Here is an 18,706-nt window from a genome sequence, read left to right on the forward strand (position 1 = left end):
GAGAGGCTGAGGCACTTGGGGTTGTTTTCATTGTAGAAAAGAAGGTTTAGGGGTGACTTGATAGAGGTGTACAAGATGATTAGGGGTTTAGATAGTGTTGTCAGTGAGAATCTTTTTCCACGTATGGAGTCAGCTATCACAAGGGGGCATAGCTTTAAATTAAGGGGTGGTAGGTATAGGACAGATGTTAGGGGTAGGTTCTTTACTCAGCGAGTCGTGAGTTCATGGAATGCCCTGCCAGTAGCAGTGGTGGACTCTCCCTCTTTATGGGCATTTAAGCGGGCATTGGATAGGCATATGGAGGATAGTGGGCTAGTGTAGGTTAGGTGGGCTTGGATCGGCGCAACATCAAGGGCCAAAGGGCCTGTACTGCGCTGTATTCTTCTATGTTCTATGAATGATGCTCAACTTTTCACAATTATTTGTATGCACCCCATTTCTGATATCACGGTAAAAGCTCATTGAAGTAGTAGCTGAAAGTGATTGGGCCAAGGACACCACCTGGAGGAACTCCTGCTTGATGTCTCTTGCTGCAAGGACTGGCCTCAACCAGGGGATGTTAATGGAGGAGTCGGGGATATGCCATGTTAAGAGGCTTCAAATTCTTAGAAAATCCATCCCAGTTACCAAAGTAGCAGTGCCACACAACACGATGGAGGCCTTTCTTAATGTGAAGACAGGACTTTGTCTTAACAAGTGCTGAGAGGTGGTCATTCCAACTGCGACTGTCATGGATAGATGCATTTGTGGCAGGCAGATTGCTGAGGATGAGATTAAATATTTTTCCCTCTTATTGATTTGTTCATCATCTACCACAGACTTGTTATTTAGAGTTCGTTAACAATGAGCAGTGGTGATACTGAATTATCTTGGTGATGGAACTTTGAAGATTCCAGCTTTGGAGTATATTTTCTGCCTGTGGTACTCTCCATGCTTCCTCCAAATGGCATTCAATGTGAAGGAGTACTGATTTAATAGCTGGGTGTGGTTGTGACCATGTTATCATAATCAGCAGATAGCTTCCTTGCCCCTATTTGGCAAGGTGCCAGGAGACTTCAGGAGTCTGGAGACAACTTTGAGGACTTCCAGGGGAATTCACTCAACTGCACAACACTGTGCTACAATCTCTATTGTCTGTCCCACTAGTGCGATAAGACTTACCCGGGATTGTCTGGGTCACTATCTACAAGGTACAATTCTCTAATGATCATATCAGATAGTTATCCTAAATTTTGCACTAGTTGCCAGATGTTAGTATGGCCTTTGCAGAGTTAACAGGGCTTAGTATGCCATTGTTGTTTCTGCTGCTTGGGTTGATGCAAAGGTTTCCACCTCGTTTCATTCTTTTGAGGTGTTTTAGTGATTTGATACAACAGAAAGACTTACTAGGCCATTTCAGATGGCAATTAAGCAACAACCACATTTCTGTGGGTCTGGAGTGAAACATATGCTAGAGCAGACAGGGAAAGCAGATTTTCGTTCCTAAGGGACTTTAATGAAACAGATGCGTTTTTTGACCATCGGCAATGGTTTCATGGTCACCATTAGACTTTTAATTTCAGATTTCCTTTTGAATTTATATTCCACCATCAGCCACAATAAAATCTGAACCCAGACTTCCAGAGTCTCTGGATTACTAGTTCATGTTAATATAATTATTCCGCTGCCTCCCTGATTGCTTGTCCAAATGGGTGGTAACTTCTTTTTGGATCAAGGTTTCCAAAATCTTCTCCATAAATGATGTTGAATTGACTGCACTTAATGGCCACTTTTAACTTCTCAGTTTTTTATGAAAACATTATAGCACAGAAACTTTAGTCCTGAGACTCTGTTCGGGTCATAATATCACCTGCCAACTGTAATATCAACCTCTTGCCTACTTCTTTGTCCTCCAAAGCCAAAAATGAAAAAAACAATAAACAATAAATAATCAGTAATTTATTTTGTCACAAGAATGTTGAAAAATGCTTATCTAAAAATATTTTCCCATTTGATTGAAATTCCTCGTCACTTACCTGCTGAACACCTTCACCACCCACATCACGTAGTTGATGAATCCCTGGCACACTGCCAATCTTATCTACTTCATCCAAGAAAACTATTCCTGGAAAACAATAAAACAGCAAAATGCACACAAAATCCCACAAACATCAATTAGCTAAATGACCAATATATCTATCTGCTGATCGCTGTGCTGTAAATGTCAGTCATTACACAAAGAATGGAAAAAACTGCTTCAGATTGTTTTTTAAAATTTGGCAGAAAATACTGCTGCTTGATGTCTCATTTCAAACAACACCACCAGCAATATTACAGGACCACTCAGTATTGCTATCAGGAAGTGTCAAGATCATTTGCTCAAGGTTGCAGTGGGAATTAAGCCCATAAACATCTGCTTTCAAGTTTAATTATGAAGAAGGTTGCATAATTTATCTCCAACTCCCTAAAGATACATAAAATTAAGTACTTGTTAATTTATTATTGTAATGTAGGAAATGTGGGAATCAATGACTTAGTGTGAATTAATGTCTGACAGCAGATAGTAGATCACTGACGGAGAAGATAATATCAAAGATTCCAACTTTTGAATTAGTTAACAGCACCCAGAAACCACAAGTCATGATGTTGCGCAATGGCAGTAAGATAACCTTTAGGCCAGGAGGCCTAGGTTCAAGTCCCACCTGTGTAATGACAGGCTAATTACAGCTACACTACTGAGGAGGTTTGGTCAGTAGTGGTGCTACTAGCTACTGGTTTTGCAGTGATAGAGTGATGACAAAAGTACCAGCGAAACAGAAGATCACTTTAAAATCCTCATGTCAAGCTGCATGGACTAGTCTGTGGCTTTAGTGAGGATTGCACCATCTACCCTTGACAGCTCTTGGTGCTTTTGCAGTGGTTTTTCTTAATCAAGAGTAAAAGAGTAGAGCCATACATAGTTAAAGCATAAATGTCCAGAATGAACTGTAATAAAGAAATGGGGTGATCATATTACTGTTTCCAGTACATGAGTACAGAGTGATACATCCTGTACGTATACTGGTGCAGAGGGAGTTTGAGGTATTGACTAGAACTAATTAAATTTTGGTGTGGTAGGTGGAATATAAATTATATTTCTAATTTTTTGCATTTAAAATCTTGTGAAAGCCTTTTCTTTCAGGTGTATGCCTTTGAATAATAATGTGCTCTGGGACTTTAAAAGGATCAGTATTAATTTTGCAGAAGATGGCATCTCATTTTGGGTTAGTCAACAGCACCCAGAAACCGCAAGTCATGATGTTGCGCAGTGGTAGTAAAATAACCTTTCAGCCAATGTCATCTTAATCAAGAAGAGCATTACATGTGGGACTCTTTCACTTGGTGAAACACCCTGGTCACCATGATTCATACATGTATTGAAAGTATTCTTTTAAAAAAGTATTAGTCTTTGAATTCAGAGTTGTGATTTACTGATCTAAAGACCTTAATTCAAACCTCAGCATGACTGAGGTCCTTAGACAGCACCTTTCAAACCCACAGCTACCACAGTCTAAAAGAACAAGGGCAACAGATGCATTGTAACACCATCACCTGCAAGTTCCTTTTATGTCGCCGAATAAATTCTTTGGAAGTATTTTATTTCAAGATGGCAGCTCATCACCGCAGTTTCAAGTGCAACTAGGGCTAAGTAATACGTGCTGGGTCAGTGAGCAAAACTCACATCCCAAGGATGAATAAAGAGTGATACTTTTGATTGATAAATTAAACAAAGGAAAACCTGATGGAGCATTGCCCGTATTCTTTAAAATTCTTTAAATCTCCCAGTAATTTGTGCTTTATTTCTTTTTTTGAATTTCAGTTCATGAATAAGCTTAAAATATCAACACATTCTTCATTGAAAAATTGCCAACATAAAAGGTAAAAGCTTCATCCACAGAATACTGTACCAGCAAATGCTTCAAGTTTACCAGGTGTGTGAAATAATGAGACAATCAATCAATGCCCTTTTATCACCTCTGGAGGATCACTTGAATATCACTTAAAATATTGAATTTTAATTGTTACCAAAGTAATTAATAAAATATCTGAAAAAAACAGTATATACAGTGAAATGCTGTGAGGCTATTACTTTTATTTAATTTGACTGGGCAATATGAAGATTTGAATATAAAATTAAACTTGGAGTGCATGCTTAAATTTAGACTGTTCAAACCTTAAAATGGATAAAATTAATTTTCCACAAATCCTACCTTGCTGAGCTTTATCAACGTTGTAATTGGCATCTTGCAAGAGCTTTGCAACAACTGATTCGATATCTTCACCGACATATCCAGCTTGGGTCAGAGTAGTACAATCACAAATGGCAAAGGGAACCTCGAGGCATCGGGCGAGGGTCTGTGCTAGTAAGGTCTTGCCTAACAGAAAGAAAATCTTTTATTTTACATGTTTACCATCTTTACAGCTAAACATTTCCATTCAAAGGACAGAGTTGGTATGGTAATATAGTCACGTTCACAGAACTAATGTGTGTGCTGCATCAGAAAATAATAGCGTGCGTACACAAAAGAAAATACTACATAAAAGTCTAAGAACATTCAAATGATTGACAGAGAACATTAATTATTTCAAAAAAGTGTGGTTGGATTCATCATGGGATGCAAATGCAATACATGGTGTCTAAAAGGGAGCATACCAAAATGATCTAAAACCTGCAGCCATCCATTTGCAAGAACTATTAACACTGCACTGATCTTACACAGAACAAATTCTCTTATTCTGGGTACTTGCTTGGATTTAAACTCAAATGACGTATAATTATGACAACACTTGTTAAGCTCAAATAACTGCATTGCACTGTGATCACTGTAAAGCCTATTGCAGCACTGTAAATACTTGTTCCCCATTTCAAGCTGACCTGATCCTGTGGGACCAAGCAACAGAATGTTGCTTTTCTCCAACTTAATGTCATCGTGAGTTGAGTCAAGAATCTCTCCTCCTCGCTTCTCTTGAGGAATTGATTGGCTTGCTTGCTGCTGCATAGAAGCTCCAAGTGCATTACTGTGTGGACTGATGCCTGCAATCTGCAGCAACTCTATAGGGAGCAAAAAGTAAAACAAAAGAATCTCAGTGTTTTACACTTATTTCCACAGATTCTGCAGACATTAGGATTGTGGTAATGTAGTTATGAAACGTGCATTGCAATGGTAACCATGATGGTTTTTCTAACATGTTTGTAGAATCACATTAAGTAATTTAAATAATTCATTACACCTTAAATATTTAGCAGGTTATTTGTGCCAGCATGTGCCTAATGAAATAGACAGATTAAAATGATACCAGTGATTCAGAGATGTTTTAAAATTATCACTCAAAAGGATTTACAAACTTCAATCACACATGTTGATTAAACAGAACATATTTTTCAAAATTTTGTACTTGGATTAAATATGTAAAGAAAAAGTTTTTGTAATGATTTTTGCCAAAGCAGGACTGAGTAATAAAATGCTTACATATTCCATGGTTGTAAGGTGTGTGGGGATCAACACAAAATGTCAGTGATGCAGAACAAAAAATTGTCCAATTATACACAAAGTTTCTGTATCAAGTACACCAGGAATAACACAGGGACAGTAAAGCCTAGTCTGAATAAAGTACATGCACTGAAGAAAAATAAATGCTAGTCAGTTGCTGTGAAACTTATTCCATTTACAGTAAGTAATCTCCAGCTCATGAGATTGAGAAAAAAATAAAAAATGTTCCAATTCTGAAATAAAAATATGAGACTGCTGCAACTATGGTTAAAAAGAATTGCAAACAATGTAAATCCTGACTACTGCCAGCATTTCTAGGTTAGCATTGAACAAAGATTTTTTCTTTCCCCAAACTTGGGAATCTCTTTTTCAAATATCAGTTCCTCATTCTAGGAGCTTGTGACCCACAACCATTTAGGAACAACTCCAAGGTTTCTGACACTGATTAACTTAACACACTGGTATAGTAGCTGAACCATACAGAGCAGGAGGGCAACAGGTTTCTTCATTTTATGTATAAAGTTCACTAATGCCAGATGTAATAATAATAATCAGGGACACAACTAGCCTCAGTAGCCCTGAGTTTTGAAAGTCAGTCAGGTTCTGTTTACATAAATGCTGTTTGAGTAAACGTAGATACAATTGTGGATACTGAGAATCAAAAGAATTAGAGCTTCAAATTAATTTGCAGGACTAATTAGACGATAGTGAGTTTTGAGAAGATTTGAAGCTCAAGTTGAGGTTTTGGATGTAGGGTTGCTCGCTGAGCTGAAAGGTTCATTTCCAGACATTTCGTTACCTTAGTAGGTAACATCTTCAGTGGACCTTATGTGAAGCAATGCTGAAAATTCCTGCTTTCTATTTATATGTTTGGGTTTCTTTGGGTTGGTGATGTCATTTTCTGTTGTGATATTATTTCCTGTGGTGAAGTCACTTCCTTTTCTCAGGGGGTGGTAGATGGAGTCCAACTCGATGTGTTTGTTGGTAAAGTTCCGGTTGGAATGCCATACTTCTAGGAATTCTCGTGCGTATCTTTGTTTGGCTTGTCCTAGGTTGGATGTATTGTCCTAATCAAAGTGGTGTTCTCCCTCATCCATATGCGAGGATACGAGTGAGAGAGGAACTCTATCAACAAACACATCGAGTTAGACCCCATCTACTACCCCCTGAGAAAAGGAACAGGGAGTGACTTCACCACAGGAAATGACATCACAAACCCAAATAAACCCAAAAATATAAATAGAAAACAGGAATTTTCAGCATTGCTTCACATGAGGTCCACTGAAGATGTTACCTAGTAAGGTAACGAAACATCTGGAAATGAACCTTTCAGCTCAGCGAGCAACCCTACATCCAAAACTAATTAAGTGAAAGTGAGGACAGCAGATGCTGGAGATTAGAGTCAAGATTAGAGTAGTGCTGGAAAAGCACAGCAGGTCAGGCAGCATCTGAGAAGCAGGCCTCCTGCTCTAACGTTGATTTTCCTGCTCCTCGTGTGGCCTCGCACGCAGCGCGCTGGTGCCTAGTCTCCCGAGTAGGTCGGACTTAGCAAGTGCTCGCTGTGTTAATCCCATCGAACTGATTGGGGGGTGCAAGAGGCTTCAGCAATGCTGCAGGTCCCTTACACACAAATGCTTAGAAACAAGCCCTGAGACAGAGAGAGGAAACAAGGCAGGCAGAGCGAGGAAAAAGGAAACTTCAGAAAACTCCGAGAGGCATTGAATCAGTTAATCAAATAATCAATGATCCAAACCACCTCATTTGGACAATCGAGCTTCCTCTGTACTCTATTTTCATTTCATATTCGTTCACACCCACATAAACCTTCCATATTCTCAGTTATTTACCCAATTTTACTCCTCCCTTAGGTCCCGCGGTTGAAGATCAGATTGAAACTCATGCTGTTGCACATTTGAACTTCTTACAGAAAAAAAACAATTTAGACACGTTAATGATACATCTCCATGGAAGGAGACGATTTGAACCAGGGCCTTCTAGCTCAGACATAGAGACACTACCACAGCACCACACAACCCCTTGACTTTTGCTGTTGTCCCTACATCCAAGCACCTTTAATAGGTGGTCACTTGTCATTCTCTAATTAATTGTTTGACCAAACAATTCAGGCCACGGCATTTGAACTCAACCCAGGTACAAGTCTGCAATAGTGACTTAATAAAACGACATTCAAACCACACTGTGGTCTCAGATTATGTTTCATATGATTTTACACCATTAATTAAACAAAGTAGGCATTAAAATTTCAAAATGTGGCAGTGGTGCTATTTTTCTCTATGATTGCTACCAGGATGTATTTGCAAGGTATACGGTGTTTAGCCAAACTCTATGGATATACAAGAAACGAGCCCCATATCCCAGCTATCTCTCACAAAATTTATGCATGAGATCTGAAACTCTCCAGCTTAGGCTTCTCTGCCATTTCACTGCTGTTTGACACAGGTTATCATGATGTGCTGCAGATCCTGTTCATCCACAATAGAGCAAATGGAACAACTTTCACAAATTACCTCACACAGTATCAACACAGGCTGGTAATTCACAACAAAGGCCCCAGCAAAATTTCCAATTATAGAAGAGAAACAAAACTCAAGCCCCAATGCTGAGAGAGATGGATGACCTTTGTAATTCTAACTAACCTTCTAATTTTCTGCCACAGATGCTAGTTGAGGCCAAAACCAGAATATTTCAAGACGGAGGTAGATGTAGTTCCTGCGTCTAAAAGGATCAAAGGGTATGGGGCAAAAGCAGGAACAGGTTACCAAGTTGGATGATCAGCCATGATCATATTGAATAGTGCAGCAGGCTTGAATGGCTCACTCCCTATATATATTTTCTATGGTTACATCCATTTCTAACTTTGAATGACTAAATGTTATACAGCCATTCAGTAATTCCCACACACCAGGTATTGATCTTACTAAATACAATGCTTCATTGTTAACTATACACATTAACATCATTTTGCTAATCACAAAAAAAAACTTGTATTTATAAAGTCTCTGAGAAAATAGCCAAAGGTGGAGCAGAAAGATAATAACAAATTTCTGGAAGATAACCAAAAGCATGGTTTTAAATATCAGTGTTTTGAGGCTATTCAAAGGGCAGGGAAGTTAGCTTTTTAGGTTAGTTCATTGTCTTATCTATGCAAACAGCACATGGACTAAAGATGTTAAGCTCAATAACTGCATTCATAACAGTGATTTGATTGAAAGGTGCACATTAGAAGACATCTTTGTACACAATGAGTTGTCATTCCCATCAGCAAATGAATTCGCAACTTATTCAACCAAGTGGTATGTCAATGTGGAGTCAAAGAGATGTACAGCAAGGAAACAGACCCTTCGGTCCAACTTACCCATGCTAACCAGATATCCTAAATTAATTGAGCCCCATTTACAAGCACTTGGCCTGTGTTCCTCTAAACCCAACCTATTCATATACCCATCCAGGTGCTTTTTAAGTGTTATAATTGTATCAGCCTCCACCACATCCCCTAGCAGTTCATTCCATATACAGATCACCTGCTGTTTGAAAATATTGCCCTTTGTGTCGCTTTTAAGTCTTTCCCCTTTCACCTTAAACCTATGTCCTCTAGTTTTGGAATCCCCTACCCTGGGGAAAAGATCATGGTCCTCATGATTTTGTAAACCTCTATAAGGTCACCCCTCAGCCTCTGACATTCCATAGAAAAAAAACCCATCCAATTCTCCCTATAGGTCAAACTGCCAAACCCTAGCAACATCCTTGTGGATCCTTTTTAAATCCTCTCACATTTAACAACATCCTTTCTTCAGCAGAGAGACCAGTATCGAATGCAGTATTCCAAAAGTGGCCTAATGAATGCCTGCATTGACCAATAAAGGCAAATGTAGTCAATATCTCTTCAAAGAGACATTTCAAGTGCACACAGAGACCAAACATAGATTTAAACTTGGGTTGATTAATAAACTATTAAAACTTAACAGTACAAAAAGAAAACAGCAATTGGAACAAGATAGTTGGTACAAGAAAAATAAAAGTTGTTTCAGAATGTGGAAATTATACTCATTCTGAGGAATAGCCTCGGGTTTCAACCTGTCACTATAAGACAACCTATACACAGGTGTCGTCACTGCTTTCAAAATATGTGCAACATATATGCCAGAGTTCTAAATTTTTTTTAAATAAATGCCAATATGCTTGAACTAAAATAGTAAGTACAAATGTAAATGATGAAATGGAAAAAAACAAATTTTGAATGAGTTAATATGTGAAGTGATAAAAACATTGTTTAAAGCAAAATAGATGATTAGTATATTTTACTTGCAACATAAATATACAATTAATAAAATAAATTACATAAGGCTAGTGAAAGTCACAGTTTTCAAATAAACAAACTGACTAATTTGATCCTCGCAGCAACTGAGACTAAATAACTTGCAGAAGTTATGTATGGCAGGTCAGATTTCCCAGAGACTGCATGCACTAGAATTCCTGATTCAGCAAATTAATGGAAAGCTTTATAACAGCAGAGCTGAGGGTGACAATTCTGCTGGGAGAAAGTTTGAGCAAATTGGGCTGGTAGCATTAAACTTAATGATTAGGTTTAAGTGCCAGCTACAGTGTGGCCTATTGTATTCATGGTTTTGTAAGGGACAATGCAGTTGCTACTTCACTTCAAAATGGAATACATTTGGTCAATGCTAGATCAAATGAGGCATTGCCTCTAGCTGAACTATTAGTTGGACAGTTACACAGATTTCAGAACTCATTTCACGTTTTAAATAATAAACTAAACCTTTGATGTAAACCCTGAAACAGCTTCAACTGAGACTGATTTGATTTTCATTGGAAGCAGGACAACTTTACCAAAGTAAGCTTTGCACGGTCAGGGAGGAGAGATCATATCAAGTGAGTATATAGTTCAAGGAATAGGGAGGCAACGTGGTAATAGAACTGGTAAATCTTTCTTAAAAGTTTATAATTCGGTAGTCTGGTGAAAAGCTTAATAAGTAGCTGACTCAACTGATAGAGATAGTTATTAATCACTGAAGCTTGAATATAGCCTTAATAGGTGTTATTTACTATTGAACGTAACTAGTGCAAGTCATCTCTAGCTCACCTAGCTCAAGTTAAGAAATGGTCTGTTAAAAGCACATGATCAGGAAGTACAGGTCACATCCAGAGAGGGGAACACAGCAAGTGAATATATAATTTGGTGAATTTGGAGACAACTTGGGAAGTCGGTGCTGAAGGAAAGAGATGCTTTTTGTGGCTCGTACTTTAAGGTTTTTTTTAAAGAAACAGAATAAATCGAGACCCAGAATCAGGTGCCCAGCACAAATAAGCAACATCACAGATAAACCACAAGTTCATTGGCTGGTGGTTGCAACTACTTATTTATTCTATTTATAGGTTACTTTCAGATTGAAGGTAAATAGGGGAAATACGTGCAGGCTACAAACTAAAAGACCAGTAGGATCTTTTTTAAAAAATCAAATTAGGAACTAAATAATTAAACCAGAGATGCAGGGTCAGGTGATGTATTATAACTGCATGATGTGGGAGCTAGTGGACCCTACTGTGGTTTGTAGTGACTACATCTGAAACAAATGTTGGTTCCTTGAGGAACTGTGGCTCAGAGTTGATGAACTGGAGTCTGAGCTTCGACCACTGTGACACATTGGGAAGGGGGAAGGGTTACCTGGAATCTTTAGACTAACTACATGGAATGTGGTCAGCTGTCAGGGACAGGAGGTTGTGACTATGAACAAGGCAGGTAATTCTTTGAGGAAGTAACAAGCAAGTTAGGCAAGAGAGAATCAGTGGACATTATCTATTTGGATTTCCAGAAGCTCTTTGACAAGGTGCTGCACAGGAGGCTGCTAAATAAGACAAGAGCCCATGGTATTCGGGGGAAGATATTGACATGGATCGAGGACTGGCTGACTGGCAGAAGGCAGCGAGTAGTGATAAAGGGGTCTTTTTAAGACGACAGCCAGTGACAAGTCAAGTTCTGCAGGGATCACATTGAGACCATAACTATTCACGTTAAACATTAATGATGTGGATGAAGGAACTGAGGGCATTTTTGCTAGGTTTTCAGATGACACAAGGATAGTTGGAGAGCAGGTAGTCTTGAGGAAGCAGAGAGATTGCAATAGGAATTGAACAGGCTCAGAGTCCGTAAAGAAGTGTTAGATGGAATACAATGTGGGAAAGTGTGAAGTTGTGCACTTTGATAGGAAAGGGAGAATCATAGACTATTTTCTAAATGAGGAAATTCTTGAGAAATCTGAAGCACAAAGAGACTTGGTCATCCTTGTTCAGAATTCTCCTAAGGTTAACATACAGGTTCAGTGGGCAGTTAGGAAGGCAAACGCAATGTTCAAGAGGGCTAGAATACAAGAACAGGACTACAGTGCTGAGGAAGTGTAAGGGTCTATCCACACCACATCTAGAATATTATGGGCAGTTTTGTTCCCTGTATCTAAAGGAGGATGTGGAGGGGTCTGGAGGTGGTTTACAAGAATGAGTCCCAGGATGAAGGGCTTGTCATAAGAGAAGCGGTTGAGGACTGTATTCGATGGAGTTAAAAGAAAGAGGGGGGGGGGGGATTGCACTGAAACTCATAGATAGGCCTGGATCGAGTAGATATGGCAAAGATGTTTCCACTAGTAGGAAAGATTACAGCCTCAGAGTAAAGGCACGACACTTTCAAATGGAGATGAGGAGGAATTTCTTCTGCCAGAGAATGGTTAATCTGTGGAATCTATCCCTGCAGAGAGCTTTGGAGGCCAAGTCAGTGTATGTATTTAAGACAAAGTAGGTAGGGAATCAAAGGGAGAAGATGGGAATATGGGTTGAGAAACAGGTCAGCCATGATTGAATAGCTTGACCAGAAGAAATGAGCCAAATTGTCTAATTCTGCTCCTTTATCTTATGGCCTTATGGTCTAAAGTCCAGTTCAAATCTACGTCAGAACGCACATCATAAAAAGGAATTTTTCCTCTCTACCAGCTAGATTATAAAATGTACCTCTTAAGGCCCTTCACAACTACAAGGGAGAATTATTAATGTTCTTTCTTGTTCCTTGTTGCTCACCATAATTGAAGCTGGTAATTAGGAAAATAACATACCTTAATTTGAATGACAGAATTCTGACAATATAGTAGACAGCCAAGTAAAAACTGTCTCTAAGCAATTATACATCTATAGAAAATATAGAATGTCAAGTGCTGAAGTAATGTGAAATGTTAAGTAGTAAAATACAGAGGGTCTTACCAACCCACAAAGAAATAGCAGCCAATAGATTCTGAATAAAAAGCAGAAAGATAATTGCATAAACAAAAGGGCTCATTATTAATGAAATTCAGTCACAAAAAATTTAGATACAATAATCTGCCAAGGAAAGAAAGAATATGATGGCATTTAGAAAGCAATCTATGTTCAGATACATTAATAGATTCAGAGAATATGATTTGTCAGAAAATTTAAAGTCTAAGGAACATTTTTTCCGGCGTACAGTCAAATTGTGTATTGCAACAAGTTCACCAATTTATGATAGGTTCACAATTCTTTTTCACTTTTATAAGATATTCAATCTCACTGCCAGCATTAACTTCTGAGTCAAGGTTCCCTTCCTGTTTGGCTCACAGCACTAAGAAGCCATCCTCAACTGTCTCTAATGCAAACAGCAATAGGATGGAGTAAGTGCTGCAGAGACCAATGAAACAATATTCTATGTAGGCTGACAGCACAGATGCCTCAGGCTCCAGCAGCACCTACAGATTAGGCTGTAAATCTGATTAAAGGTGTACAGTTGGTGTTTACAATCCACCCACCATGGACATTTCTGGAATTGTTATCAGTAGATTGAAGAATTCAGAATGAAGTATCAATTCGAGTCAGCAAAACAGAGAATGACAAAGGCAGGAAGATGAAAGAGAGACAGAACCCAATCAGAACCTGAAGGAAAACTTGGAATGTCTAAATAATCTTTTCTCATTTCAACTTCTTAAAATCAGTCAATTTTCAAAAGATATTGTTCTTATTTTACAAAGGGTCAAATGACTCCTTAGATAACAATACAACACTGGCCTTCACATCATGCAGGTACACACAAACAGGCAAAACGCAGGACAGCCATACATGAGCATAACAGGTATAGTTAGTAAGTTTGCAGATGACACCAAAATTGGTGCTGCAGTGGACAGCGAAGAAGGTTACCTCAGATTACAATGGGGTCTTGCTCAGATGGGCCAATGGGCTGAGAGTGGTAGGTACAGTTTAATTTAACTAAAGGCGAGATGTTGCATTTGGGAAAGCAAATCTTCGCAGGAGCTATACACTTAATGGTAAGGTCCTAGGGAGTGTTGCTGAACAAAGAGATCTTGGAGTGCAGGTTCATAGCTCCTTGAAAGTAGAGTTGCAGGTAGATAGGATGATGAAGGCAGCGTTTGGTATGCTTTCTTTTATTGGTCAGCGTATTGAGTACAGGAGTTGGGAGGTCATGTTGCGACTGATCTGTGGACTTAGACATCTTTCAATCTTGCATTTATGGCTCAATGACTTAACATACAAATGAAGAAATAAAATACTAATATTACTTTAAATAGGCCAATTGACAAAGATGAAATGAGCTAATTTTCCATCTTTTCAAAAGGTTTTGTAAAGGTTAGTATACAGATTGTAAACTACAGATATATTGCTTTAATGCAGTGAATTGATTATGAACTTTTATTGGCTAACATAAAGACCACGGTTGGAGTTTAGCACATGGAAAAAACTGAGAAAACTACTAATGCTCAGAATATGCCTCAGATACAGGGAAACAAACAAGGAAAAGCTTTTCTCAAATCAAACTTGCAATGAGTGCCAACTTTTTTTGAAGAAAAAAAGCAGTAAATCATAAATTGAAACTTTTTTTTGAAGTAGAGGATGGTAAAAATACAGGTCAGACCACATTAGAGTCTTGAAGCAAGTTATAAACGTTTGGAAATCAACGAAGAATTACATCAAGAATTTTCAATAAAAGTATGAGCGGCTTTCAGTCTGTGCTTCATTTTGTATAATCTTCTATTTAATGAACACAGATATTTTCAAATGCTGCACACGATATCTATGTCCTTCCGAAAGGGTTTCAGAAGAAACTTCAATTAGAAATAAATTATAAATTTGTAAGATCACCTGTGTCCATTTTTAGACCACCAAGGATTATCCATGTGGTAGGATACACAATTCAGTGACGATTGAACTGTTTTCAGTTTCAAACAAAAAAAAACCCAAAAAAAAAGGGCACAGGTGAGAAGATGGAGTCAACTTACTTGTAAATCTGTACTCATCCTCTCGTCTTCGGATTTCTAACTCTACAGAGAAAGGTTAGAAGTATTAAATAACAAACTAACAAAGCGGCAACAGGCATAGGTGAACTTTCAATGTGCACATTAAATACATATATCTGTGTGTTTACTTCATCCCACGGGTCTACAAATCTTTAATACAAAAAACAGATCCGTACTGAAGGAGCATAACTGGATAGTGATTGCTCATGTGATGTCAGTCTCATTTAGCCACATCCCACCTTACAAAAGAATGTTATAACAACCCATTTGTCAAAATATATGTAAAAGAGATTTTTAGGGTGGTGTGGGTAGGACAATTCTAACTACACTTTCTACTGCAATAGAGTACAGATAGAAAACAAAAAATATACATTCTATTTAGCTACTGCAGCCTGGTTCGAGGTAGTGTCTCAAATCAGAATGGACTTTGCAACATACCAATTTTTGTTTCAGATTAAGGGTCGCATGGAACACATGGAGAAAACAAGGAAAAGACGAACATGTAAAACTAGCCCACATGCATCATTACATCAGTGTAGTACCGAGGTGAATAAGCCAATTATCTTATTCATTCAAGATAAAAGGTCATGCTTGGCAGTTTATAAAATTCCTGGATTTTGGACATCTCCCATTTTCGGAAAGACTTTTTAGATGTATATACTTTCATAATAAAAAGTCTTCAAACGACTTGAACAAAATGTTTGTTTCTTTTATCATTATAGAAGTTATAACAAATTATGCCATTGTTCAGGCAGTTATGCACAACCAAATTATTTAAAAATGTTAAAGATCCACTTTAGTAGTATGTGTCAAGTTCATTTTAATTAATTTTTCTGTTTACATCTGAAGGTTAGATCACAGAAATTACAACTAGGGTAGCTGTTTGGCCTCTCAAGCCTGTTTTGCCATTCAACAGGATTGTGACTGATCAGACATTCTTCACATTCACCTCCTGCCAATTTCCCATAAATCTTGATTTCCCAATGAATCAAGAATTTCTCAGCACTAGGTATACAGAAGGACTTTACCCCCCACAGTTCTCTGTGGCAAGAAGTTCCAAAGATACTCAACCCTCACAAGAAATTCCTCCTAATCTCAGTTTAAAATTGGCGTTCCTTTATTCTGCGACCATGTCCGCTGGCCCTCCCAAAAGGGAAACATCCTCTAGTGTTTACTTTGTCAAGCCCCTTCAGAATCCTACATGTTTTGAGATTACCTTTCATTCTTCTGAACTCCAAAGAGTAGAATCTCAAACTTGTTTGGCCTTGCCTCTTAAGACAATCTCTCCATACCAGTGATAGTTCTAATGAACTGACTCCAATGAACTAATCTTTCCTTAGGTAAGAACCAAAATCACTCAGTACTCCACATGTGGCCTCACCAGCACTTCTACAGTGGCAGTAATTATATATAACTGCTCTTATATTACAACTCCTTTGAAATAAGGACCAACATTCTTTCAGCTTTCCTGCTGCACCTATATGCTAGCTTTTTGTGTTTCGTGCCCTCAATCCCTTGTGTTCCAACAAATTGCAGTTTTTCTCTATTTAATTAATATTCTGTTCTTTTGTTCTCTTCCCAAATGAACTTCACATTTTCCCAAAAAACACCATTTTGCCAACATTTTGTCCACTGAATTAACCTCAACCTTAACACCCCTCTCGCAACTGCCTTTCCTCTTATTTTTGTACTGTTTGCAAAGTTGGCTACAGTATATTTGCTTCCTTCTTCCAAGTCATAACATATATTGTAAACAGTTGCGGTCCCAGCACTGATGCCTGGGGAGCCCACTGGCCACAGGTCATCAACATGAAAAACAATTCCTTCTTCCCCAGGTTTTCCTGCCCATAAGCCAATTCTTTCCTCATACCAATATACAACTTCCAACACTATGGGCTCTTACCTTACGACTTAATCTTCTGTGAGGTAGCTTGTTCAATGCCTTCAGGAAGTCCAAATACTATACATTTACTTGTTCCCCTCTATCTACTCTGATTGAGACTTTCTTTAAAAATTCTAATAAATTAGTCAGACACAATTTCTCTTTTATGAAGCCATGTTGATGCTGCTTGATTAGATGACAAGGACAAATGGAAGCTGCTGATTGGGTGAGAACAAACACTGACTATCTATACCACTATTATCACTTATATTTTGTAGTCTTTATTTTGTGGATTAGAGTTTGTAATGTTTCAATGAGTTAAAGGGAAGAAAGGTCCAAAAAGTAATTGAAAGTTCAGCAGTTTCTATTCCAACTATTAAATTCCTACAAAATGGAATTTAAGTACTCTTTGGTTCAAAAAACGAAAAGAAACTGGTGTTACTTTTAGTGTAGAATGTGCATTTTATTTCTATGCTTAATCACAAGTTTCCAAATGATACTAAACTGGTGGAACAGACTTACAAATCCACACTTGGACAAATCTAGTAGATGAAATACAACATGGACAAATCAAGCAAAGGCATACTGGACAGCAAAATAGACTTTACAAGTAATGCATAGCATCTAAAACTGGGGCAAAGTTAACATGCCAAAACACAACGTAGCAACAGACAAAGCAAATTGAACATTAACTTATACTGACAATTTACTTGATTACAAGCCAGAAATGATACCATAAAGCTAGGCCTGTAAGAACTGTGGACAGTGAAGATGCCCAAATGACAGGCAGAAATGGGCAAAGGTACATTGAAGGCAAAAATAAATAAGTGGCATATTTTAGTCAGAGATAAAGCAGGCGATAAGCCAACAGTCCATACATCCTGGACTCTCAAACCTTCCAAGAGTGATTGCCATCACAGGTGATACAAGAATATAATCATAAAGTCGTAAGTAACCTCCTATCATTTGGAACTTTGCTCCTCCCAACCCACATTCAACCCAAATTGCAGCTCTTTATTTCCCCTCCACATATTCATCACATCTTTCAATTAAAGAACAGCATCTGAAAAACTTTATGGTTAATTTTTACCATATTATTTGGAATAACATACTGCAGTGAGGGCAACTGCTCACCTTATATTTTTCAAAATAAACATTAGCTATTGCTTGGAGCACAAACTACAAAGAGATCCGAAATAGAAGACCAATGGACATTCTTCAACGCAATGCCTATTTCATGAACCTTGATTCAGTAAAGGATAGTTTGCAACATTTAAATCTTCTGCATACAAGGAAGAGTTAATAATTTCACAGACAGAAAAAAAGTTTACTACTAACAATCCATGCAGACATCTTGACTTAAAAGTAAAATTAAGTGATAAGTTTTATTTCTTTCGGATTACATGGAATATGGGTGTCCTTGGCAGGATCAAGATTTGTTCCCAATCCATAAATTCTCTTGAACAGAACAGCTTGCTTGGGCCATTTCACATGGCAATTAGGAGTCAATAACATTGCTGTGGGTCTGGAGAAACATGTAGGCCACACCATGCAAGAACTGCAGTTTTATTTTCATGAAAGGACATGAACTAACCAGATAAGTTGTTACAACAATTATTACAGGTAGAAGCAGGATTTTTACAATACATAGCAACTGATATTCCACTGATAAAGTAGTTAGTCTTAAACTCAAAAAACCCCCAGCAATTCTACTTCAATTATAATTTTGTCTCAATGTCTCTACCAAACAGCAAGTATAATGGCAACTATTCATAGCAAACACTACAGGGGTTTAGCATTCACTGCTTAAATCTCCAAACATATTCCCAGGTTATGCTATTATAAACAGGATTTTTATTGTCCACAATTTACAGCACAGTCCATTTATAAATACCACAAATGCACTTCACTCCTAAAAAAGGTTGACAGAATTCTCCGAATACTCTGTTGTAAGCATGGTAAAATGCATT

At 38.0% G+C, this 18,706-nt stretch overlaps 1 protein-coding gene across 2 annotated transcripts in view; it reads right to left on the reverse strand.

Annotated features, from left to right (window-relative positions):
- Window positions 1-18,706, reverse strand: part of clpxa (caseinolytic mitochondrial matrix peptidase chaperone subunit Xa) — a 44,559-nt gene that overhangs the window by 9,977 nt on the left and 15,876 nt on the right. The window contains exons 6-9 of one of the 2 annotated variants that reach the window (XM_043677344.1): window positions 14,837-14,878; window positions 4,895-5,071; window positions 4,230-4,394; window positions 2,016-2,104 (exon numbers count right to left, since the gene is read on the reverse strand). In XM_043677344.1, the coding sequence (XP_043533279.1) occupies window positions 2,016-2,104; window positions 4,230-4,394; window positions 4,895-5,071; window positions 14,837-14,878 (473 nt within the window). The remainder of the gene's footprint in view (window positions 1-2,015; window positions 2,105-4,229; window positions 4,395-4,894; window positions 5,072-14,836; window positions 14,879-18,706) is intronic. The other variant, XM_043677345.1, reaches the window with a different exon arrangement.

Source organism: Chiloscyllium plagiosum, chromosome 36, assembly GCF_004010195.1.
Source record: "Chiloscyllium plagiosum isolate BGI_BamShark_2017 chromosome 36, ASM401019v2, whole genome shotgun sequence".
NCBI lineage: Eukaryota > Metazoa > Chordata > Chondrichthyes > Orectolobiformes > Hemiscylliidae > Chiloscyllium > Chiloscyllium plagiosum.